Source organism: Staurois parvus, unplaced genomic scaffold (assembly GCF_062004578.1).
Source record: "Staurois parvus isolate SC_StPar_1 unplaced genomic scaffold, SC_StPar_1.0 ptg001418l, whole genome shotgun sequence".
NCBI classification, from domain to species: Eukaryota; Metazoa; Chordata; class Amphibia; order Anura; family Ranidae; genus Staurois; species Staurois parvus.
In genome coordinates, this window is record NW_028319214.1 from 576,170 (window position 1) to 599,840 (window position 23,671).

Here is a 23,671-nt window from a genome sequence, read left to right on the forward strand (position 1 = left end):
CTCCGTGGTGTCTCCTGTGTTGTCCCTCCCCCTCCGTGGTGTCTCCTGTGTTGTCCCTCCCCCTCCGTGGTGTCTCCTGTGTTGTCCCTCCCCCTCCGTGGTGTCTCCTGTGTTGTCCCTCCCCCTCCGTGGTGTCTCCTGTGTTGTCCCTCCCCCTCCGTGGTGTCTCCTGTGTTGTCCCTCCCCCTCCGTGGTGTCTCCTGTGTTGTCCCTCCCCCTCCGTGGTGTCTCCTGTGTTGTCCCTCCCCCTCCGTGGTGTCTCCTGTGTTGTCCCTCCCCCTCCGTGGTGTCTCCTGTGTTGTCCCTCCCCCTCCGTGGTGTCTCCTGTGTTGTCCCTCCCCCTCCGTGGTGTCTCCTGTGTTGTCCCTCCCCCTCCGTGGTGTCTCCTGTGTTGTCCCTCCCCCTCCGTGGTGTCTCCTGTGTTGTCCCTCCCCCTCCGTGGTGTCTCCTGTGTTGTCCCTCCCCCTCCGTGGTGTCTCCTGTGTTGTCCCTCCCCCTCCGTGGTGTCTCCTGTGTTGTCCCTCCCCCTCCGTGGTGTCTCCTGTGTTGTCCCTCCCCCTCCGTGGTGTCTCCTGTGTTGTCCCTCCCCCTCCGTGGTGTCTCCTGTGTTGTCCCTCCCCCTCCGTGGTGTCTCCTGTGTTGTCCCTCCCCATCTGTGGTGTCTCCTGTGTTGTCCCTCCCCCTCCGTGGTGTCTCCTGTGTTGTCCCTCCCCCTCCGTGGTGTCTCCTGTGTTGTCCCTCCCCCTCCGTGGTGTCTCCTGTGTTGTCCCTCCCCCTCCGTGGTGTCTCCTGTGTTGTCCCTCCCCCCCCTTTCCCATGGTGTCTCCTGTGTTCCCCCCCCCCCTTTTCCCATGGTGTCTCCTGTGTCGTCGTCCCCCTTTTCCCATGGTGTCTCCTGTGTCGTCGTCCCCCTTTCCCATGGTGTCTCCTGTGTCGTCCCCCCCCTTTCCCATGGTGTCTCCTGTGCCCCCCCCCCTTTCCCATGGTGTCTCCTGTGTTTCCCCCCCCCCCCCCTTCCCATGGTGTCTCCTGTGTTTCCCCCCCCCCCCCTTCCCATGGTGTCTCCTGTGTTTCCCCCCCCCCCCTTCCCATGGTGTCTCCTGTGTTTCCCCCCCCCCTTCCCATGGTGTCTCCTGTGTTCCCCCCCCCTTCCCATGGTGTCTCCTGTGTTTTCCCCCCCCCTTCCCATGGTGTCTCCTGTGTTCCCCCCCCCCTTCCCATGGTGTCTCCTGTGTTCCCCCCCCCCTTCCCATGGTGTCTCCTGTGTTTTTCCCCCCCCCCCCCCCTCCCACGGGCTATCCCGTGTCCCCCCCTCCCACGGGGTGTTCCGTGTCCCCCCCTCCCACGGGGTGTTCCGTGTCCCCCCCCTCCCACGGGGTGTTCCGTGTCCCCCCCCTCCCACGGGGTGTTCCGTGTCCCCCCCCTCCCACGGGGTGTTCCGTGTCCCCCCCCTCCCACGGGGTGTTCCGTGTCCCCCCCCTCCCACGGGGTGTTCCGTGTCCCCCCCCCTCCCACGGGGTGTTCCGTGTCCCCCCCCCTCCCACGGGGTGTTCCGTGTCCCCCCCCTCCCACGGGGTATCCCGTGTCCCCCCCCACGGGGTGTCCCGTGTCGTCCCCCCCCCTCCCACGGGGTATCCCGTGGTGTCGTCGCCCCCCCTCCCACGGGGTATCCCGTGGTGTCGTCGCCCCCCCTCCCACGGGGGTATCCCGTGTCGTCGTCCCCCCTCCCACGGGGTATCCCGTGTCGTCGTCCCCCCTCCCACGGGGTATCCCGTGTCGTCGTCCCCCCTCCCACGGGGTATCCCGTGTCGTCGTCCCCCCTCCCACGGGGTATCCCGTGTCGTCGTCCCCCCTCCCACGGGGTATCCCGTGTCGTCGTCCCCCCTCCCACGGGGTATCCCGTGTCCCGTCGTCCCCCCTCCCACGGGGTATCCCGTGTCCCACCACCCCCCCCTCCCACGGGGTATCCCGTGTCCCACCACCCCCCCTCCCACGGGGTATCCCGTGTCCCACCACCCCCCCCTCCCACGGGGTATCCCGTGTCCCACCACCCCCCCCCCTCCCACGGGGTATCCCGTGTCCCACCACCCCCCCCCTCCCACGGGGTATCCCGTGTCCCACCACCCCCCCCCCTCCCACGGGGTATCCCGTGTCCCACCACCCCCCCCCCCTCCCACGGGGTATCCCGTGTCCCACCACCCCCCCCCCCTCCCACGGGGTATCCCGTGTCCCACCACCCCCCCCTCCCGCGGGGTATCCCGTGTCCCACCACCCCCCCCTCCCGCGGGGTATCCCGTGTCCCACCACCCCCCCTCCCGCGGGGTATCCCGTGTCTGTCCCCCCTCCTCCCGCGGGGTATCCCGTGTCTGTCCCCCCTCCTCCCACGGGGTATCCTGTGTCTGTCCCCCCCTCTCCTGGTAACTTCATTGTAATCCTTCACCTTGTAAAACAACACATCCGTTTAAAATAGAAATGAAAGGCAAAATATTTGTGTATACATATAAAAAAAACTATAAATACCTTTTCCCCCTTTGTTTAATAAGTGATCTCATTCCCTCTGTTCCCTGCTGCAATAGAGTTGGGGGAGGAGAAACGGCAGAACACTGAACTTCCCAGTGAAAGACAGTGCAGTGTCAGGATAAGTCTGATCATGGGAGGAGAGTTTCTCAGCACAGCCAGATAACGGACCATGCTGTGATCTCATATCTAGTGTGGCCAGTTGTTAAAAGGAAAGCAAATAGACTAGCAGGAACACCAGGGATTTACCACAAAGAAAGCAATACAAAGAGAACAGGAGACGTTGTCATACAAGTACATGGTACAGCAGGCATACGTATATCCTTTAATCCCAAGATAAAATCTGCAGGTCTGCTAATCAAATAACTTAGATGTTTTGCATTGTTGTAATCTTTCCTGAGAAAGATGTAATTACTGCAAGAATTGAATGTATATGTTCTACATGTTGTAATAAACATAGGTCACCATACATAACATTGCAGTATTAGCACTAACATTATTTAATGCATTGAAAGATAGAAACTGCAAGTTGTCTGTAGTTACATATTGGAGGAAACGATAAAAGAATCATGACTCGAGTCAGGAACTGGGCGTAACACAGTAAAGTGTTATTTTCAAATTCTCCTTTTTGATGTTTTCCCTTTGACAGTAATATATTGGCTGTGTCTCCTTTCCTTGAAGCATTTGCAATGAAATTAACATTTTTGTAGACAAAGCAGTGCAGTTTTATACTACTTTACAACTGAGTTAAAATGTGTACTTTGCTTTTTAGTAGCTTTGGCTAATTTCATTAAAATGGTATTAAACCCAAAAGCAAATGTTTATTTTCTATTGCAGCTTACCTATTCTTAGATGTGATGGCTGCATTTGTTTTCATTTTTAACTTCCTGTGTACCTGCAGTGTTAGCTGACCTTTGCCTTTCATTTGTTAGTGTATCTAAACTTGCTAGTCCAACTAACACTGCTCTCCCGCCAGACTGAAAATGCTGCTGTCCAAAAGTTGCTCTGTGCTCCTTCATCCAGAGCAGGGGCACTCTAATACAGGAGGTGTGTTATTGGCCTGATCACCAGGTGAAAACGGGGGAAAAAAAACCTAATGCGGTTATCACATCTAATGATTGACAAACGTTTTTGTTTTTGGGTATAATACTGCTTTAAATGTTATCTAATGGAGAACTCCAGGATTTTACTTTAATTTGTTCTGTAAAAAATAGGCTGATAGGATGTATTCTACTGCCAGGATTGCTGCCCTTGTTCTGAATAGTATAGCTTTAGCTAAACGTCTGGTGCTATCACTACACAGAATCCGTTCTGTAGATTTTCTTACCCTCCTGTCCCCTTGTACCATTCTGAAAATACAAAAATGTTCTGTGAGTGAGGAAGGGGGAGGATAAACAACCGAATGGCTTTTGTTTGAGAGCCGCAGCACATTTAGCGAAAGCTCCTCATCAGACATAACTATTTGTTACAGAGCACATTTTTATTTGTCTGAAGTTTTTCTAAAATGTGATTAGCTTTTATTGTGGCCTAGTAGGCTTGCAAAGGCCGCACTTGTCAGTGTAGGGCTGCCCAGTGGCTAAGTGGTTAGCACTTCCGCCTGGAAGCACTAGGGTCGTCAGTTCAACCTACTGGGTTTGCGTGTTCTCCCTGTGCCTGAGTGGGTTTCCTCCGGGTACTCTGGTTTCCTCCCACCCTCTAAAGACATACTGGTAAGTTAATTGGCACCTGGCTAAAATTGGCCCTAGTATATGTATGAATGTGAGTTAGGGACCTTAGATTGTAAGCTGTTTGAGAGCAGAGACTGATGTGAATGTACAATATATATGTAAATTGCTGTTCAAATTGACAGCACTATAGAAGTACCTGTAATAATCATGTGGTGCTCAACAGGGTATAGGAGACTGAATTTTTACTGCATGGGCTTAGTGTATTCCAGTGTGAGTACTGTATATAATTGATGCTGCATGAAGTAACAGAGTCTTCCATGATCAGTTATCAGGCAGCTGAACAGTGCCATAGCGGTCTCTCAGATGTCAGCCGGACAATGTAAGCTGGCCCCTCTTATACAGGTGATTCAGGATTGCAGTCATCTCTATCACTACACAGTCAAGTTGATGTTCAAGTTGCACTCATGTAAGTGGATCTGATGTCTTTTACTCCCTGTAATAAATGTTCCTATCATTTCTCTTGTGAGTTTGACAAAGAAATTTACAGCAAGATCTGGTAGATTACATCAGCCATTCCCCCTCCATACTGGTATGTTTCCAAAGATTGTACTGGATTTTAGGCTACATTCACCAGATGCATGACTTGGTGCATGTTGATTCATTTACATTTCATACATGGTTTTTAAAAGCAACCAGTCAGAACAGGTAAATGGGATTTCACTCGCTCGTGATGATGCAAGCTCCAGGACCTAAATTTGAGCCCTTCACTACTTGGTGGGTCACTGAGGAAGGATAATCGGTATAACTCCGGTATCAGGACACCTGATATGTGCAAGTGAGTTTTGTGTATAACACTGAGCAAATATTTGCAGCTGTGGAGCTTAATCACTTGTGCTCCTGAGAATTTCCCCCTTCATGACCAGGCCATTTTTTGCTGTTCGGCACTGCGCAATTTCAACTGGTAATTGTGCGGTTGTGCAATGCTGTACCCAAACAGAATTTATGTCCTTTTTTTCACACAAATGGAGCTTTTTTTTGGTGGTATTTGATCACCGCTGTGGTTTTTACTTTTTGTGCTATAAACACAAAAAGACAAAAAATTGTGAAAAAACCCTGATATTTTTTTACTTTTGGTTATAAAAAAATATCCAATAAACTCAGTTATTCAGTGGGGCAAAAAAGTATTTAGTCAGCCACCAATTGTGCAAGTTCTCCCACTTAAAAAGATGAGAGGCCTGTAATTGGCATCATAGGTAGACCTCAACTATGAGAGACAAAATGAGAAAAAAAAATCCAGACAATCACATTGGCTGATTTGGAAAGAATTTATTTGCAAGTTTCCTGTAAGTCTTCACAAGGTTGGCACACACTGTTGCTGGTATGCTGGCCCATTCCTCCATGCAGATCTCCTCTAGAGCAGTGATGTTTTGGGGCTGTCGCTGGGCAACATGGACTTTCAACTCCAAAGGTTTTCCATGGGGTTGAGATCTGGAGACTGGCTAGGCCACTCCAGGACCTTGAAATGCTTCTTACGAAGCCACTCCTTCATTGCCCGGGCGGTATGTTTGGGATCATTGTCATGTTGGAAGACCCAGCCACGTTTCATCTTCAATGCCCTTGCTGATGGAAGGAGGTTTGCACTCAAAATCTCACGAAACATGGCCCCAGTCATTCTGTCCTGTACATGGATGAGTCGTCCTGGTCCCTTTGTGGAGAAACAGCCCCAAAAGCATGATGTTGCCACCCCCATGCTTCACAGTAGGTATGGTGTTCTTTGAATGCAACTCAGCATTTTCTCTCCTTCAAACACGATGAGTTGTGTTTCTACCAAACAGTTCTATTTTGGTTTCATCTGACCATATGACATTCTCCCAATCCTCTTCTGGATCATCCAAATGCTCTCTAGCAAACTTCAGACGGGCCCGGACATGTACTGGCTTAAGCAGGGTGACACGTCTGGCGCTGCAGGATCTGAGTCCCTGGTGGTGTAGTGTGTTACTGATGGTAGCCTTTGTTACGTTAGTCCCAGCTCTCTGCAGGTCATTCACTAGGTCCCCCCGTGTGGTCCTGGGATTTTTGCTCACCGTTCTTGTGATCATTTTGACCCCACGGGGTGAGATCTTGCGTGGATCCCCAGATCGAGGGGGATTATCAGTGGTCTTGTATGTCTTCCATTTTCTAATTATTGCTCCCACAGTTGATTTGTTCACACCAAGCTGCTTGCCTATTGCAGATTCAGTCTTCCCAGCCTGGTGCAGGTCTACAATTTTGTTTCTGGTGTCCTTCTACAGCTCTTTGGTCTTCACCATAGTGGAGCTTGGAGTGTGACTGTTTGAGGTTGTGGACAGGTGTCTTTTATACTGATAACAAGTTCAAACAGGTGCCATTGATACAGGTAATGAGTGCAGGACAGAGGAGCCTCTTAAAGAAGAAGGTACAGGTCTGTGAGAGCCAGAAATCTTGCTTGTTTGTAGGTGACCAAATACTTATTTTCCACCATAATTTGCAAATAAATTCTTAACAGATCAGCCAATGTGATTGTCTGGATTTGTTTTCTCATTTTGTCTCTCATAGTTGAGGTCTACCTATGATGCCAATTACAGGCCTCTCTCATCTTTTTAAGTGGGAGAACTTGCACAATTGGTGGCTGACTAAATACTTTTTTGCCCCACTGTAAATTTAGGCCAAAATGTATTCTGCTACATGTCTTTGGTAACAAAAATCTCAATACTTGTATATTGGTTTGTGTAAAAGTTATAGCGTCTACAAACTGTGGAAGGCAGCAGGAGGGGGTAATGTCCCTTCCTGCTGCTTGTAAAAACAATTCAGCAGCTAATTGGCCAGTAGGATTGTTTTTAAATGAAAGCCGACCGCCAGAAGAAAAAAAAACAATACCAGGATGATGCCTGTAGCTGCAGGTATCATCCCGGTATAACCCCTCAAAGTCCAGCGGCATACCAGTACATTGCTTGTCCATTTTGGACATATATGTAACAGCAGAGAACACGGGCATATGATGAATCGGGGGGGATCAGGGATTTTTTTTTTTTTTTTTCTATACTTTGCAGGAGAAATAAAGATCATTTCTCCTGCAATGCAAAGCTTGCTGTCCTGCATCTAACTCATTCAGGAAGGGTGATCAATGAGTTACATTTTTGACAGCTCGATAGTGTTCTGTGATTGGCTGGAGCTGGTCACATGGTACAGCTGTGGGCCAATCACAGCTCACTAGGAAGAGAAGCAAAGCTGTTATGAATGAGATTGATTCATAACAGCCCTGCTTACATTATGATCATGTGATCGCATAGCGATCACATGATCACCTGGTCCCGTTCACTGGGATCTTCATTCTGCTGTGTCCGCCAGACACACAGCAGTCGTGGTTGGGGAGTGCTGTGCGCCCCCTTGTGTTGGCATAGCCAGAGCCACATACGCGTATGTCGCTTTACCTGTAGCTGCTGCCCAGCCATAGTACATTGCGGTTGGGCAGGCAGGTAGTGGTTAAATCAGTTACCTTTTGATTTTGACATGTTTTGCCAGAGCTGTAGAGAACATCTTATATATGCACTTTTTGTTCTTATTCAATGCTAGGTCTGCCTCCAGATACATTACAGGGGCATAGAGACAGATTTCATGAGCAATTCCACAGGTGGGTATGACTGTTCCCATTCTACTGATAGTACCTATTTGATAATAATTGGCCAAGTTTTTTGCGAGTGTTCTATATTAATAAATATAGTAAATATGCTTTTATTACATTAATACTTAAGCTGGTGATATTTGTAATAAGGACCATGTTTTTTCCGTAATGCACGTTCCACTAGCTCTCCTTAATCTCCCCACCTTAACCACTAAACACTTACCTGCCTCCTTTCATGATCCAGTGCTGTCCCTGTCTGCAGCACCGCTCCATTAACTTCCTGGTCTCACAGGAGCTACAGTCAGCAGCGGGAGCCAGAGGCCGCTGCTGCTGTCAGTCAAATCCTGTGAGGTAGGAGTGGGGGGGCATGGCCGAGCCATGTTGGGTGTGTCTATAGATGCACACAGCCCAGCTCAGGAGCATGTCCCCTCAGCACATGGCTTGCTGAGGGGGCACTCATAAGGTAGGGGTGGATAGCACCAGCAGGGGACTTCCAAAACAGAGACCGCTCTGTGCAATATCATAACATAAGGAATAATCGCTCTTTTATTTTAAATAAAACAAAAGTTTGTCTTTTGTATCACTTTAAATAATTACTATTACGCACTTCCACCTTCTATAGGGTTCTTATAGATATTTGAGTTTTTGGTGGATGCCATCAAGTTAAACTAGCTAGCAGTTTATCTTTTTGCTTTATTGTGTGAGAGAGAGAGAGAGCTCTGTACTTCAGATTCTGGGTATTCACTCTTGGAATTTTTACTTGTGAAGATACAATGCTACTGGAGGGTGCGGATCATGCAGAGAGGGTGGGCATACCCAAAACCCTCAGGTGGACAGGAACAGAGAAATAATGGCATGGAAATCTGTGACCATGAAAGACATGTAAGAAGCCAGTGGCTGAATTAGCCTGCTAGGCTCCACATAATACTAAAACATTGCCATGACTGTTGGCTGGACTGACAGTTTAAAATGACTTTCTTCAGCTCACTGGTTGAAATCATTTCTATGTCTTCAATATATGGAAAGGCATTATTTACACAATATTACGATTTCTCCTTTTCCCACAGCTTGAAAAACTTCTTCAAACGAGCAGCTGACATGTTATACTTCAAACGGCTTATTCAGATACCACGCCTTCCTGATGTAAGTCTAATGAGCAACTGTTTCACATTAATTGTATTTGTGGTTTTTGCTGGACTGGTTGACCTAGTATTTACTTCTGTGAACCTGTTCAGCATGTGAGGATCACATTATTGCTTGTAGGTTGTTAGCGAGATGGCTGGGTTTTACTTTTAGCTTGGGTTCACACTTGTGCAGCTCTGTATATCGCATGTGATTCGCACAGGATCCGCACCGCATTCCTGTGCAAATCACATGCGATTTGTGTGCGGTGCGATCGGAGCCATACATTATGGGTTGCTCAAATCACACCGCACCCGCACCAAAAAGGAGCGGGACCCTTTTTTTTTTGGGTCCGCACTATAATCGGATCGCATGGGTATTCACACCTATGCGATCCGATTCTGCTATTGCACCGTGTTTTGTGGACCAATTTCAGAGTGTTGTTAACTTAAAATACACACCCGTATCGGTTCGCATGAATGGGGTGCGATTCTGATGCAGTGCGGATTTCGCACAGAAAATGCTGCGAATTCCGCACTGCATCAATGTGAACCAGGGCTCAAAGTTGAAGTCGAAGCCAACATCATCTGTAGGAAATTTTACCCCTAAAGAACATGCAATACCTTATAGAACTGCTCTGCTGTTAGTCATAGCATTCTTGATGTATTGGGAAATACAATTTATTACCAAACTGGGAACTGGTTCTGCAGGCTGCAGTGTTGTCACTGCAATAGAGTGGCATAAATGATGTTGCTTCCGGAGTCGCTACAGGTCATCGTTGTGATTTTGACCATCTTTAACCTGCCAGGCAGCATAACAACATCCCTGATTTCATTCTTCTGCCCTGCAGTTAAAGCAAGCACCCAAACTTTCTATATTACATGTATAACAAGAATTTACTAGTGCACTTTTTACAAAGCAATCTGTAAAAATGTGTACCTTTTTAGCATATATAAACCCTGTATTTTTTACTTTTTGCTATTAAACATATCCAGTAAAAAAAATGTAAAAAATACAAATTTGTCATAAATTTAGGCCAAAATGTATTCTGCTACATGTCTTTACTAATAAAAAAAAACAAAAACCTAATACTTGTAACTGAATTGGTTTACATGAAAGTTATAGCGTTTACAAATGGCAGGTTTTTTTTATCTAGTAATGGTGGCAATCAGCGACTTATAGCGGGACTGTGGCAGGCATTCTGACACTGGGGGGAACTGACTTAGTGTCACTGACATTCCCAGTGACACCAATACAGTGATCAGTGCTAATAAAAAGCAATGATGCTGTACTAATGGCACTGGGTAGGAAGGGGTTAACATGTGGGGCGATCAAGGGTTAACTGTGTGTTGTTTTACTATGTGGTCCGTGTGTTTCACTGTAAGCACACTGCTTTGTATGGCTATGCAGAGTCATACAAAGCAGTGTGCAGGAGCTGATGGGAGAGATCTATATATTTTTTTACATACGGGTAATACTCGGAGATCGCCTGGTGCCGGCGGGGAATCGCCAGCCAGCACCTGGTGATTGACAGCCGTGGCCGCCAAGGGCAGCACGGGTAGGGCACGCCCGCCTCCTACGCAGAACTGCAAAATTAGATATATACGTGATTTTGCGCACCTGTGCTTCCCTGTAGCAGTATTTCGGCTGTAGGGCAGCATGGAAGAGGTTAAAACAAAAAAAAACAAAACAAAAGAAAGTCAGCATTAATTTTTTTTATAAAAAACTGCGTGGGGTCCCCCCCAATCCATACCAGCCCATAAATAAACTGAGGGTGGGGCCACCCGCCCCATTGTCACATCATCAACTCAGCATGCCTTGTCAATGTCCCCTGCCCCATTACACCCCCTCCCCCATGTTGGCATGTGGCCTTGTATCGTTCAGGACTTTTTTTTTTTATTTTTGAATGTTGGGATTCTTTTGTTTGCATTCAGCTGTCAGCAGGGAATCCCACTGACAGCTGAGGCGTCATCGCTTGTTGTATTTTTGCAGCATTTTTCTGTTGCTTTTTTTAAGCTCCTAGTGTGGATAGAACATTACTTTTATGCTTGCAGTAATATCCAGTGTATCGTTGATACTTAAAAGTTGTTAATTATATATGTAATAGAACCCACCCAACTTTTTGAGAGCCTCAGCACTTGAAGAGCATGTGAAGCCTGTGGTAGTAATGGCCAATGAAGCTCCAGAGGAGGAAGAGCCGCCGCAAACCGAATCTCTGATTGAGATCAGCAATGCCCAGCCAGTGGAACAGCAGGTGAATACACTTTTATTTTGAGTTTTCCACTTGTACTTCTGCAATTTTGATTATATGTCCCTAGATTGTTGATAGTCCAGAGAAATTGGTGGCTTTGTTGGCAGTCCTATCATTCAGATGAAAAGTCTGCAGCAGTGGTGAGATTGAACAACAGATAAGAATGTGTGTTGAATGCCTTATTGGCAGCAGAGATTTGGAAGTGAGCCTATTTAGACTTACGTGGGGCTTGTTTTGGTGGTTTTAATGTGTGTTGCATTAAGGTGGTCCATTCATTATGAATGGTCTGGCAATACACTGCAATGGACCAGAAAATGCACATGATGCTTTTCCTAATCATACCGTACAGGACACAGCAGTTGTATTCTTAGACTGTGCCTTCCCGAATAAGTCAATAGTCTGTAACCTGAACCGGACTGCACTGCTCAGAAATCGTACATGACTCTTTTTCAAACCGCACTAAATCTGCACCACCCGTGCACCGGACATATGTGAACAAGCACCATGGGATGCGGTTCAAACCGCATCCAATCCGCATATATGTGAACCGACACTTAAATATAACTGCCTTAAATTGATTCATTAAGTATTTTTGACCATGTTAGTTTTATTTTTAGGTCGTAGAAGACATCTTTCAACAAACTTTTGGGCCTCCAAATGGTCTTGTGGTAGATGACAGGTACTGATTATATGTTAACCTCTTGTCTGTTGGAGCTTATTGACCTATATTGTTGCTTGTCTGCTGCTTACCAGTGTAATTTCTTATGCTCGCCTTTCCGTCTAAGGGATCTTCAGATAGAAAATCTTAAAAAAGAAATTGAACTGCTTCGTTCAGAGTTGGAAAAAATGAAGCTGGAGGTAAGAACAGTTATATCTGAAGTGTTTTTACACTAGCTTTACACTTTAGATGTTATTTCTTATAATGTTTCTTTAGTGCTAAATAACAATTTGTAGAAGATGGGTGCCTAGTATCTACAAAGCAATGAACATGCAAAGAATTTGTATTTTATTCATCAAGATGGCGATAGGCAAGTGTATCAAGATTAGTGATCCATAATGCCTTCTTTTTTTTTTAAATGAAAACACGCAGCCTTGAAGTTAATGTTAAAAATTGATACCTCAAACAAGTAAACCCTTATTGTATAACTTGTTTAGGTGTTCTCTGAGTCTCTAACAGAACAGGTTTTCAAAGTGCATGTGTGCTGCGGGCAAAGCTGGCAGTACACTGCATGAGCATTTGTATGTCTTTTCTGTAAAGCAGCCATTTATGGATCGAATCTAGGCCAGTTCAGCAGGGACCATAAGTTCGACCCATCTATGGGTAGGCTGATTGTACCCAAGCCTGTCGGATGTTTAGCATTCGATTACTGCCCACAGCTATAACTTCTAGTCTTGGCCTTCAGGATGTTCGTGTTATTAAACCCTGGACCCTGCATTTACTATATCTGGTCTCCCACAGTACACAGAACATGGAAATTTAAATTATTTTAGTAAATATAAACTGCTAAATACCTTTTCTCATCAGCAGTTAGAGCAGTCTTGTGACTTCTATCAGTGTTCAGCAGAGCCACTGGTTAAAGGATGTAGAACCTCTAACCTCTGTCTGGGCAGTGCTTGATTGGCCCTTTGCACATCACATGCACTCTCCTAAGAAAAAAAAAAAAACTCTCTAGCAATATACACCAAATTGAGCATGTGCAGTGTCTCAACACAATAAGTCTTATCAGGAGATGAGGGAAATACTGGAAGAAGGGGAGGATCACAGAAGTCAGGATCAAACCTCATTTTTACACAGTTCAGAGGGTAATCCCTTATTGTCCACAGTGCGCATAACAAGCATGCTTTACTGCATATGCAGACTGATTTTACTGTTGTGGGTTTAGTAATAGTTTAGCCGCCTCCCGCCTGCCACATAAAGTAATGATGGGCGTAAGGCGGTTCTCTCGTTCTGGGTCATATGACGTCCTTCCACTCTAACCGCGCATGCGCGGCGATCGGTGGTGCGCTGTGTCCCTTGGACACAGCGGATCAGCGAAAAGAGCCGAAGAAGTCGGCTCGGTCATGTGATCAGCTGTGTCCAATCACAGCTGATCGCATATAAATAGGGAAATGCCAGTTATCGGCAGTTCTCTCCTCACAACCTGTCACGCTGACAGCTCGAGAGGAGAACCGGTAATCGGCGTTCCTGAGAGGAGATACGTACGTCATGTGTGATGACCAGTGTGCCCTGATGATCAGTGTAACCCCAGCAATGTCACCTGTCAGTGCCCATCAATGCCAGCTGCCAGTGCCCATCAGTGCCACATATCAGTGCCCATCTGAGCTGCTGAAAACTGGCCTGGGCAGGAAGGGGGTATAAGTGCCCTGCAGACAAGTGGTTAAAGTAGAGTACAAATGGTAAATACCGTTGTTCACACAGTCTTTAAGTAGATGTTTTGGAATAGCAACATTTTGTGTAATTTTAACATTCTTAAAGCAGAACTAAAGAGTATCTGAGCACCACAAACAGAAAATGCTATTTAATTAATGTTTTAGTATTAACCACTTCCTGCTCACATGATGTCATATGATGTTGTGAACTTTGTGGATAACTGGATGATGCTTGCAGCTACAAGCATCATGCAGATATCATTTTCTTTGTTTTTCCAGACGGCAATGCCCTGCAATGTAAAAGTCATCCTAACGGCTCCTTAGTTGCTGGATTGCTTTTACAGGCGGCAGAAGGAGACGTCATGTAATCACTTTCGGCACTGGCAGATGTAAACATTGCAATTTTTTTTTGCCGCTGCAAAGTTTGAGATAATTTTTTTTTTTTTTTTTATCTCATGCTTTCTAGCAGAGGAGAGATGTATGGGACCCCAGATCTCTCCATAAAGAGGACCTGTCATGCTTTATTCCTATTACAAGGGATATTTAAATTTCTTTTAATAGGAATAAAAGTGATAAAAAATAGTGTAAAAATAAAATAATAATAAAAAAAATTGAAAGCGCCATGTCCTTTCGTGCTTGCACACAGAAGCGAACACATATACATAGGTTGCGCTCGCATATGTAAACAGCGTTCGAATCACACATGAGGTATCGCCGCGAATGTTCTAGCGAGAGCAATAATTCTGGTGCTAGACCTCCTCTGTAACCCTAAACCCTGTACAAAAAAAGTAGTAGTTTGGGTTATATATTGTGGGTTTTTTTTCTTATTCATTAACCTCCCCAGCGGTCTGATTATGTCAGTATTTCTGTGCTCAAAGCGGTAAATTTTTTTGCATGGAAATATGTATTTTTTTTTATTGAAGGCCTGTAATTTTTAGGAATAACTCACTGAAGTCTGTCCGAACAAGAGTCTAGTAAACATCCCGGGTATGTTACAATTTGAAACACGAAATCATAAATTATAATTTAATAAGTAATCACAAAAAATAATCTAATATGAAATTTAATTCAATAATATAATCAAACCAAAAACACTGAAATTTGAAATATAGCGCCAAGTTCGCACATCACTGAGCAAAGTCGCAAAATCGTTTTCAGTGTCTGATGATGAATTTCCCCACGAATCATCACTCAATTCTGCAAGTGGTTCTGATTTACTATCGCTGTTCTCTAGCTGATATAAAACCGCTTTTGACCTAAAGGGACGCTTTTTTGGACGCCATGGACATTTCTCAGTTTCCAGGCAGAAAAAACAGTAAAAATGCAGGCAGGGCACAGGACAAAGCACTAGAGACAAAGTGTATGTGAAATGGTTTGATACAGTAATGTTATACTATGGGATTTTAGTGTATTTAGTGAATGTCACTTTTTGACATTTTCAAATTTCCCACCGTTCCGTCCCCCGTACGTCCCGAAACTCGCAGGGGATGGAAACCAGAAGACAGATGCCGGCATCCGCAGGAGGACATTGCTCGGGACACTGCAGGAGGGACATCGTGGGAGCGCAGAACAAGGTAAGGGATCGAGGGATCCCGGAGCAGCGCCGCATGGTATTCCCGAGTGTAGCTCGGGGTTACCGCTTGTGGTACTGAAACCTTACCCCGAGCTACACTCGGGAATACCACCAGGGGGGTTAATATATATATATATATATATATATATATATATATATATATATATATATATATATATAAAAGGCTCTGAGTAATTTTTTTTTTTAAGCAAATTATGATTTTTGCATGTAAAAGAGAAATGCCAGAATTGACCTGGGTGCTAAGTAGTTAAAAAGAAATTCACCAATCCATCCATGTTCTTTGCTTTACACTGTTTTGAAATCACTTTGAAAAACACTCCATACCATTTCTAGCCACAGCCATCTGGGCATTGAGACCATCAATGGGAAGATGATTCTTGTACCACTTACTTCCTTGAATCCGTCTCTCCTTAGCTCAGGCAAGCAGGCAGTTGGGTTTGCTTAGCTGAGGAAATCCTTCCGACAGTTGACAGAAAAAAACAAATGCCAGGAAGATTCCTGGATGTATAACATAATTTTGGCCTAGACCAAAACCTGGAAGCAACAGAAGATTTGTCTATAAAAAAAAAAAAGAAAAGGTTTTGTGCAGGTAAACATAATATACCTTCCTATTTATTTATAAATGCTGGTAACATAGCGATTAAAATAGTTAATGCTGCTTGAGAGTTTAGTTCTACTTTAAACTGTATTCTCTTCAAGTTGTTTATCCTCCTGTGGTGGTCATTTGACATGAAGGGATAACTTAAGTGTTTTTGCTTTATGATTTAAAAAAAAAAAAAAAAAAAATAGAGAAACTCATGCTTAATTTTCAGAAGAGTCTATAAAGTGCTTTTACCATCTAAGAGATTATGATGATGCTTTGGGCACCCTCCTGCAGTGGCTTGGCGATCAAAGCCCTCTTTGTGACATCAGTACCGGGAGAAGTTCTCTGTACCAGCTGTCACTTTTTGAAAAGAGCATGGCCGTGCAGGGCTCTGCCCACACGGCTGCATCATTCATTCACAGAGTTGCTTGTAGATGTCAGCTTGTAGTTCCCAGTGAACTACCACAGCACTGTGGTAGTTCATTGATTCTTCCTGTCATTGTGGAACTGCCTGACAGTGATCTGCTGAATGCTGGTGCAATGCTTTGCAGGCTTCTAAAAAAAAAAAAAAGTGCACTTTTTACCTGCAAAAAAATGTGCATTTATTATTTTTATTTTTTGAAAGGTTTACTTATTCTTTTAAGATTGTGTGTGAAGTCAGCCTTAGTGTTTAGGTCAGCATTTCCTTTACTTTGTGTTTATTAAACATAGATATAATTCATACAATAATATAAGATTCAAGTTTTATTATATAAGAAGAGTGTTAGAATAAGCAAATGTAAAACTGTATGATTATGTGCTCCAATGTAGTTTTATCAGTTGTGACCTCGCAACATGGTCATAGTCAGTCCCTGGCTTTACTGTTGGCTGGTTGAAGTTTGTGTTCTGGAATATAAGAGCAAGAAAGCAACTGGAGGGTTTCTACAGTAGATATAAAAAGTCTACACACCCCTGTTAAAATGTCAGGTTTCTGTGATGTAAAAAAAATTAGACAAAGATTAAATAATTTCAGAACTTTTTCCACCTTTTAATGAGATCTACAAAATGTACAACTCAGTTTAAAAACAATCTTAAAAGTGTGATTGCATAAGTGTGCACACCCTCTTATAACTTGGGATGTAGCTGTGTTCAGAATTAAGCGATTACTTTAAAAATCATGTTAAATAGAAGTCAGTACACACCTGGCATCATTTAACGTGCATCAGAGGGATCTCATTGTTAAAAGGCATCAGTCGAGAGAAGGGTACAAAAGAATTTCCAAGGCATTAGATATACCATGGAACACAGTAAAGACAGTGAGAGAAAATATGGTACAGGAGTGACATTACCAAGAACTGGAACGTCCCTCCAAAATTGGTGAAAAGACAAGAAGAAAACTGGTCTGGGAGGCTGCCAAGAGGCCTACAGCAACATTAAACGAGCTGCAGGAATATCTGGCAAGTACTGGCTGTGTGGTACATGTGACAACAATCTCCTGTATTCTTCATATGTCTGGGCTATGGGGTAGAGTGGCAAGACGGAAGCCTTTTCTTATGAAGAAAAACATCCAAGCCCGGCTAAATTTTACAAAAACACATCTGAAGTCTCCCAGAAGCATGTATGAAAATGTGTTCTGGTCTGATGAAACAAAGGTTGAACTTTTTGGCCATAATTCCAAAAGATATGTTTGGCGCAAAAACAACACTGCACATGAGCAAAAGAACACCATACCCACAGTGAAGCATGGTGGTGGCAGCATCATGCTTAGGGGCTGTTTTTCTTCAGCTGGAACTGGGGCCTTAGTCAAGGTAGAGGGAATTATGAACAGTTACAAATGCCAGTCAATATTGGCACAAAAACTTCAGGCTTCTGCTAAAAAGTTGAACATGAAGAGGAACTTCATCTTTCAGCATTACAACGACCCAAACCATACATCCAAATCGACAAAGGAATGGCTTCACCAGAAGATTAAAGTTTTGGAATGGCCAGCCAGATCCAGATCTGAATCCAATTGAAAATCTGCGGGGTGATCTGAAGGCTGTGTACAGGAGATGCCCTTGCAATCTGACAGATTTGGAGTGTTTTTGCAAGGAAGAGTGGGCAAATAGTGCCAAGTCAAGATGTGCCATGCTGATAGACTCATACCCAAAAAGACTGAGTCCTGGAATAATATCAAAAGTTGCTTCAACAAAGTATTAGATTAAGGGTGTGCACACTTATGCAACCATATTATTTTAGCTTTTTATTTTTACTTCTCTCCACCTAAAAGATTTCAGTTTGTTGTACAGTTCATAGGTTACACGAAAGGTGGAAAAATTTCTGAAATTATTTATCTTTGTCTCATTTTTTTACATCACAGAAACCTGACATTTTAACAGGGGTGTGTAGACTTTTTATATCCACTGTATCTCAAAACTTATCTATGCACCTTTTGTGTCTGCAGAATGCCAAAATTAATTTGGAGTGACGGGGTTATCATATCGGGGTAAGAGCAATGAGAGATATTTGGGTCTCTATCTTACTCTTTGATTTCCACTATGAATTCTGAAATCTGTTACTCTGTAATAGTGATGTTTTTGTTGAAGGTGTCTAATTTGGATATTGGAGTGTAAGATTAATTCCATGAGAAGTCCATTTAACTTCAGGAATTGATGTTCCAAGAAGACAGTATTTGAGTCAAGGAGCAATAATTTAGCTGTTTACATTGATGGCAATAAATTAAATTTCCATAAATTGTCTGTCACAGGCCCAGAAATACATTATGCAGCTGAAAGGTCAGATAAACACTTTGGAAGCTGAGGTGGAAGAGCAGCGGAAGCAAAAGCAGAAAGCCTTAGTGGACAATGAGCAGCTGCGGGATGAGCTGGAGAGGCTGCGGAAACAGAAGCAAGAGAGCGATAAAGCTCAGGGACTGTCTGCAGAAATGGAAAGTAGGTCTTTACAAATTAGCAGTATATCAGAAACAGTGATGAGTGTTTAATCCATGCAGTGCAATACATGGCAATTTGTTTAGTGTGTGCTGCCTATGACCTGCCTTAGCCATTTCCTGAAAAGCTTCTATAAATGCAGAGGCTTAATTATACCATTGAGATTTCACGAACATCTGCCAGCAGGCTGAAATCAGCAACATGATTAAACTTTACTTAATGCCTGGGCATGGAAAACAAATTGTCAAGATTAAGTAGCCATTTCATTATGTGTAAATAGAAGTAGAATTGTATGCTCTACAACAGTGTGCATATTTTCTGTTACTGAGAATAAAGATACACACACTCATTTAGCAATTTTTTCTAATGAAAAAAAAATATTTTTTTTTGGCTGGGCCATGCCAAAAAAATGGTGTTTTTTGTTGGCTTACGATGCCATAGATGGATCGAAACTCAGCCAGGTTAGAAGGGACTGCCCAAATTTTGATGTGTGTGTGGCCCCGTGTGGAAAACTGTTGTTGACCAGCGGCTGCAGCTGCTGATTAGTGTGTTCTGACAGTGCTGAATCCTGCCCTCAGAACACAATACTCTGGCGGGGAAATTACACCATTCACCTCCTTTGCCTGAATGAAGGAATCTGTTTGTTTTTTTTTTATTCGTTCAATGGCTGTAAGAAGAAAAAAACTACTTATCTATGTCCAGCTTTATTCTGAATAAGCTCTGCCATGAACATTATGTAGTATGCAAGGGTGTCAGAGGTCTTAGACTTTCATTAAAAATAAAAACAAAATAGACAAACATGCTAACGTTTTGCATATTTTTCAGTCGCTCATCCATTTTTTTTTTTCTGTAATTTCTTTATTTGTCCAAAACATCGTGAACAAAAAGGGCAAACAAAGACCATCTTAGCCAGTATGTAGATCATCATTTTAATTAATTTTTTTTAACTTGCACTGAAGATTTGTTTTAATTTTGAAGATTAAATTGAATGTAAATGATAATGTAGGGACTAGTTTGCACTATTGACTTTTTTTCTGTGTGTGTTCTGTCATAGATATTTCTTTTTACGTTTTGTCCCAGAGACACAACAGGAAGTAAGGAGAGATCTTCTCCAAAGTGAGCTGATAACACTTAGACAGTTTTTAGCTGAATAGGTTTAGCCATTGGATGATTGAAACACATTCTGTTTTTGTGACTGCTCGGATTTTTTATTTCCCCCCACCAGGGGCGGACTGACAACTCATGGGGCTCCCGGGCAATAGGGGATCATGGGGCCCCTGTTTCCTTTCCCAAACTCAAAAAAGCCTATGAAACAGGTACCAGAGGCATCTCATGGGACCCCCTACTGACCCTCGGGCAGTGCCCAAGTTTCCAAATAGTCCGCCCCTGCCCCCCACTTTCTATACCAGAGAACGTTGTCATAAGAAGCATTAGTAAGGGCAACTCTCTCAAATAAAGACACATACGGCAATATAACCTCTCCACATTCTGTCCAAGAAGTAAAGTTTATGCTTAACATTTGCTTTTTCAAGAAAGCTTTATTGAATCTCTGATTGTATGGTAGAATTTCCAGCCACTGTAGTTGTATAAAGCTTACTTTTTAAAGTGTATGTTACCCCAGTATTTCATATTTTTGATGTGGGTCTGTGCTACCATGTACTTGTATTAATTAGTATCCTGTTTTCTTTGCATTGCTTCCTTTGTGTGAAATACCTGGTTTTCCTGCTAGTCCCCCTGCTTTCCTATTTCAGACTGACCACTTCAGGGCATGGCAGCACATCCATCTCAGCATGGTCAGTTTTCTTCTTTGCTGTCTACTTGGGAGCAGAGCCTGTCTTTGTTCTAGTGGACTTGTGCTGACGGGCCCCCCTGCATAGCTACTCGCTTAGAAAAGCAGTGTACTGTTGTCCCTCTGCCTCCAGCTGACTTGCCCCTCTGTGGTCTCCACCTTTCTAGGCCCTTTATGCAGCTGAGAACAGAGGTCATGTGATCACTTAAAGAAAAACGTTATTTAAAATGTTTGTTTTTTTTTTTAAATATATACACAAACGTCCTGCCTTGCATTTCTATTTTAAACTGAATGGGTTGTTTTACAAGGTGAGGGTTCACATATACTTTAATGTCATATAATTTTAAAGAGCACTGTTATATTTTTCCCTTGTTGCAGAGTAACCACTCCTTAGTTACAACAGAGTTTTTTTTCCTTTTTTTGATGGTTTCCTTTGTATTTAAATATTTTATATCTTGTTTGACTTGTAGGAGTATGCAGTAACTATAGTGTATGTTCTTTGTATTGTTTGCCTCCTTTTTTAATCTTTAATGTGCTTCTTTTTATATTCATTTTTTTTTTCTTTCAATAAAAGGGCATGAGGATGCCATATTTTTTAGTGATTTATATAAACACCAAGAAGAAGAAAACTATAACATGATAAACTGATGCTTGGTCATCTTTGTTAGTAGATTCCATAATATATTTTTTCACAGTTTTTTTTTCCTAGTCTGTTTTCTTACTTTGGTTATATTTTGAATGAGGAACAAAACTTAGTGTATTTTCACTTTTGCAGCCAAGCTTGGATAACACCTACTTTATATTTGTTAAATGCTCCAATTTACATAGCATAACTTAGAAGGCACAGCTCAGATCTTGTGTCTGCAGGGGGGTCATTAGGACTTTGTGGGACTTTGACGATCTGCTTCAGCGAGTGGGGTCCACACTCTATTTGGAGACCAACCTATCTATAACTCAGCACTATTTGGGAATTCAGCTAAATCCTGAACTTGAAGAAGTCCTCACTGATCCCTTCTGCCTGGACTGTGTGGGTTTAGTTCTGGATATCTGTCCTGAGAAAAGCTGCTTGAAAAAGGAGCGCACTTCCGCTTTCCACGGCCAGTGCATGCTCCGCGTCGCAGTGCACCCTAGGATCTGACGTCATCACGGCCACGCCGCCGCTACGTTCCAGCGTGCGTTCCATCCGGCTCTGTGGGAGGACGTGCACGCCGGCCGGCCTCACCGCTGTTCCCCTCCAGCCACCACGCTGTTCCAGCCGAGAGCTGACCTCCCGACATCGCAGTAAGATGACGGCTCTTCACCTGGGTTACCATCCCACCGTTAACTATTGTTAACCACGTTTTTTAAGCTTATGATTACTTCACACATGTGAGTGTTTCTACATTTAGACTTGAATAAAAAGACTTATTGCACTTAGAGGCGCTTTTCTCCTTTTCTCATCTACAGAAGTTGCTACAGCTTATTTGGAAGCCTTGCCCTCAGTGCCACACGGAATCCTACGCTCTTCATACAGTAGCCACGAATACCACGATCACCCCATACTACCATTTCCCAGGACTTTGCAGTGTTTGCGCTGTTACAACCCTTCCTTATTTTTTCTGGATATCTGTCCTGCCTGGGTGTTTCTTCTGCTGGAGAAATCTTGGACGCTCCGCTCTCATGTCATCTTTTGCACTCTCATGCATGCAAATCCTGAGTCTGATGTTGGTTTCCTTCAAAACGGTTCCATTTGCACAGTGCCATATGCAAATCCTTCCATGGGAACTTCTCTCCAAAATACATAAACATGTCCCAATTGTCTCTGGACAAGGAGATTCATTTGAGTTGAATGGCAAGGACTTTGTTAGTATGGTGGCTGAGATCCCCCATACTTCTCTCTGAAAAATCATTCATTCTGCTTTGCCTGATAGTGGAGACAACGAATGCCAGCCTTTTTTTTTGGAGTCGCTAATACTGATTAATATGATAGAACTCTGGGCAATCATCTGTTTCTTCTGCACTAAGCCAATTGTTTGACAGGTCGCTTGTCAGGATTAATTTCAACACCACCGTAGCCATGACATATGTCAGTCATAGTGGTGCTAAAAAGCAGCGTCCTCCAAGGCAATCTCTGGCATACTACATTGGGCAGAGAGGTATGTTCTGGCTCTTTCTGTAATCTACATTTCAGGTGGTGGTCAACCAGCAGGCGGACAAGTCATCTATCAAGTGATCCCTTTACCCAGAGGTTTTTCATCTTCACTGTCTTCGTTTGGGGGATGCTGGATGTGGATCCTCTAGTGTCTCGATTCATTTGCAAGGTTGATCAGTTTGTGGTCAAGATGCAACAGATTCCCTGATAATGACGTACAGTCTGATCTGTGCATTTCTACTCCTGAAGCTCCTACCTTGACTTCTTTGCAGGATCGAAGCAGAAGTGATAATCAGTCTTTATGGTAGCCCTGGATTTAACCCCACTGGCCTTGGTACGCAGATATGGTTTGTCTGGACACAGATGCCCCTGGTGCCTGCTTCTTTCTCTGCCCCAAGAACCTTTCTTCTGCCCAGCTTTTATGGTACCTGGTTTTAACAGCCTAGCTTTTGAAGTACTGAAGGACAGAAGTATATCAGGGTCTTTGATTTCAACTATGCTCAAGGCATAGAAGGCTGCTTTTTGTAAAATATATCATCTTAGTATTTAGGCCTTACAAAAGGCTTACAAAACGTGTGAGCATATTTGCAAATTTCCTTCATTGATGCTATCTCAGGAGATGGACTTTTTGTGGCCATCACCTTGGATTGGCGGGTTTGGGAATTGATGGCCTTGTAGGTGCCTTTTTGGTCTTGCTGAGGGTCTCCATCCTAGTCCTTATTTTCTTCCCAAGGTTATCCCAGCCCTTTGAACTCTAACCCAAATTTGTTCATCACAAGGAGTGGACTCTCTGCAATCTAGATTTAGTCTGGGCTTTTAAGACATTCTGGATGCTACGGCATCCTTTAGTAAAACAGAGTTGCTCTTTTTTTTTTCCTCCCAGGTGACGCTTGCATGGGTCAACCTTCAGTGCTGATTTACAGATTGATTTGATGGATTTTTGTTTAGGCTTATACTTTCTGGGTATGCATCACCCAGGTTCTGTCACTGCCCATTCCACTAGAGCAAGGCGTGCATCCTGTGCCTTTCAGCACCTGGCTTTAAGATCTCAAGTTTGCAAAGAGACACTTGGTGCTCTGTTCATACCTTTACCAAATGTTA

General features: G+C 43.9%; 1 protein-coding gene across 1 annotated transcript in view; it reads left to right on the forward strand.

The window, feature by feature from the left end:
- HIP1R (huntingtin interacting protein 1 related) overlaps window positions 1-23,671 on the forward strand; it is a 145,516-nt gene that overhangs the window by 63,234 nt on the left and 58,611 nt on the right. The window contains exons 8-14 of the mRNA XM_089661982.1: window positions 4,510-4,650; window positions 7,776-7,833; window positions 8,892-8,967; window positions 11,054-11,200; window positions 11,815-11,876; window positions 11,983-12,055; window positions 18,470-18,653. Coding sequence (XP_089518108.1) covers window positions 4,510-4,650; window positions 7,776-7,833; window positions 8,892-8,967; window positions 11,054-11,200; window positions 11,815-11,876; window positions 11,983-12,055; window positions 18,470-18,653 — 741 coding nt within the window. The remainder of the gene's footprint in view (window positions 1-4,509; window positions 4,651-7,775; window positions 7,834-8,891; window positions 8,968-11,053; window positions 11,201-11,814; window positions 11,877-11,982; window positions 12,056-18,469; window positions 18,654-23,671) is intronic.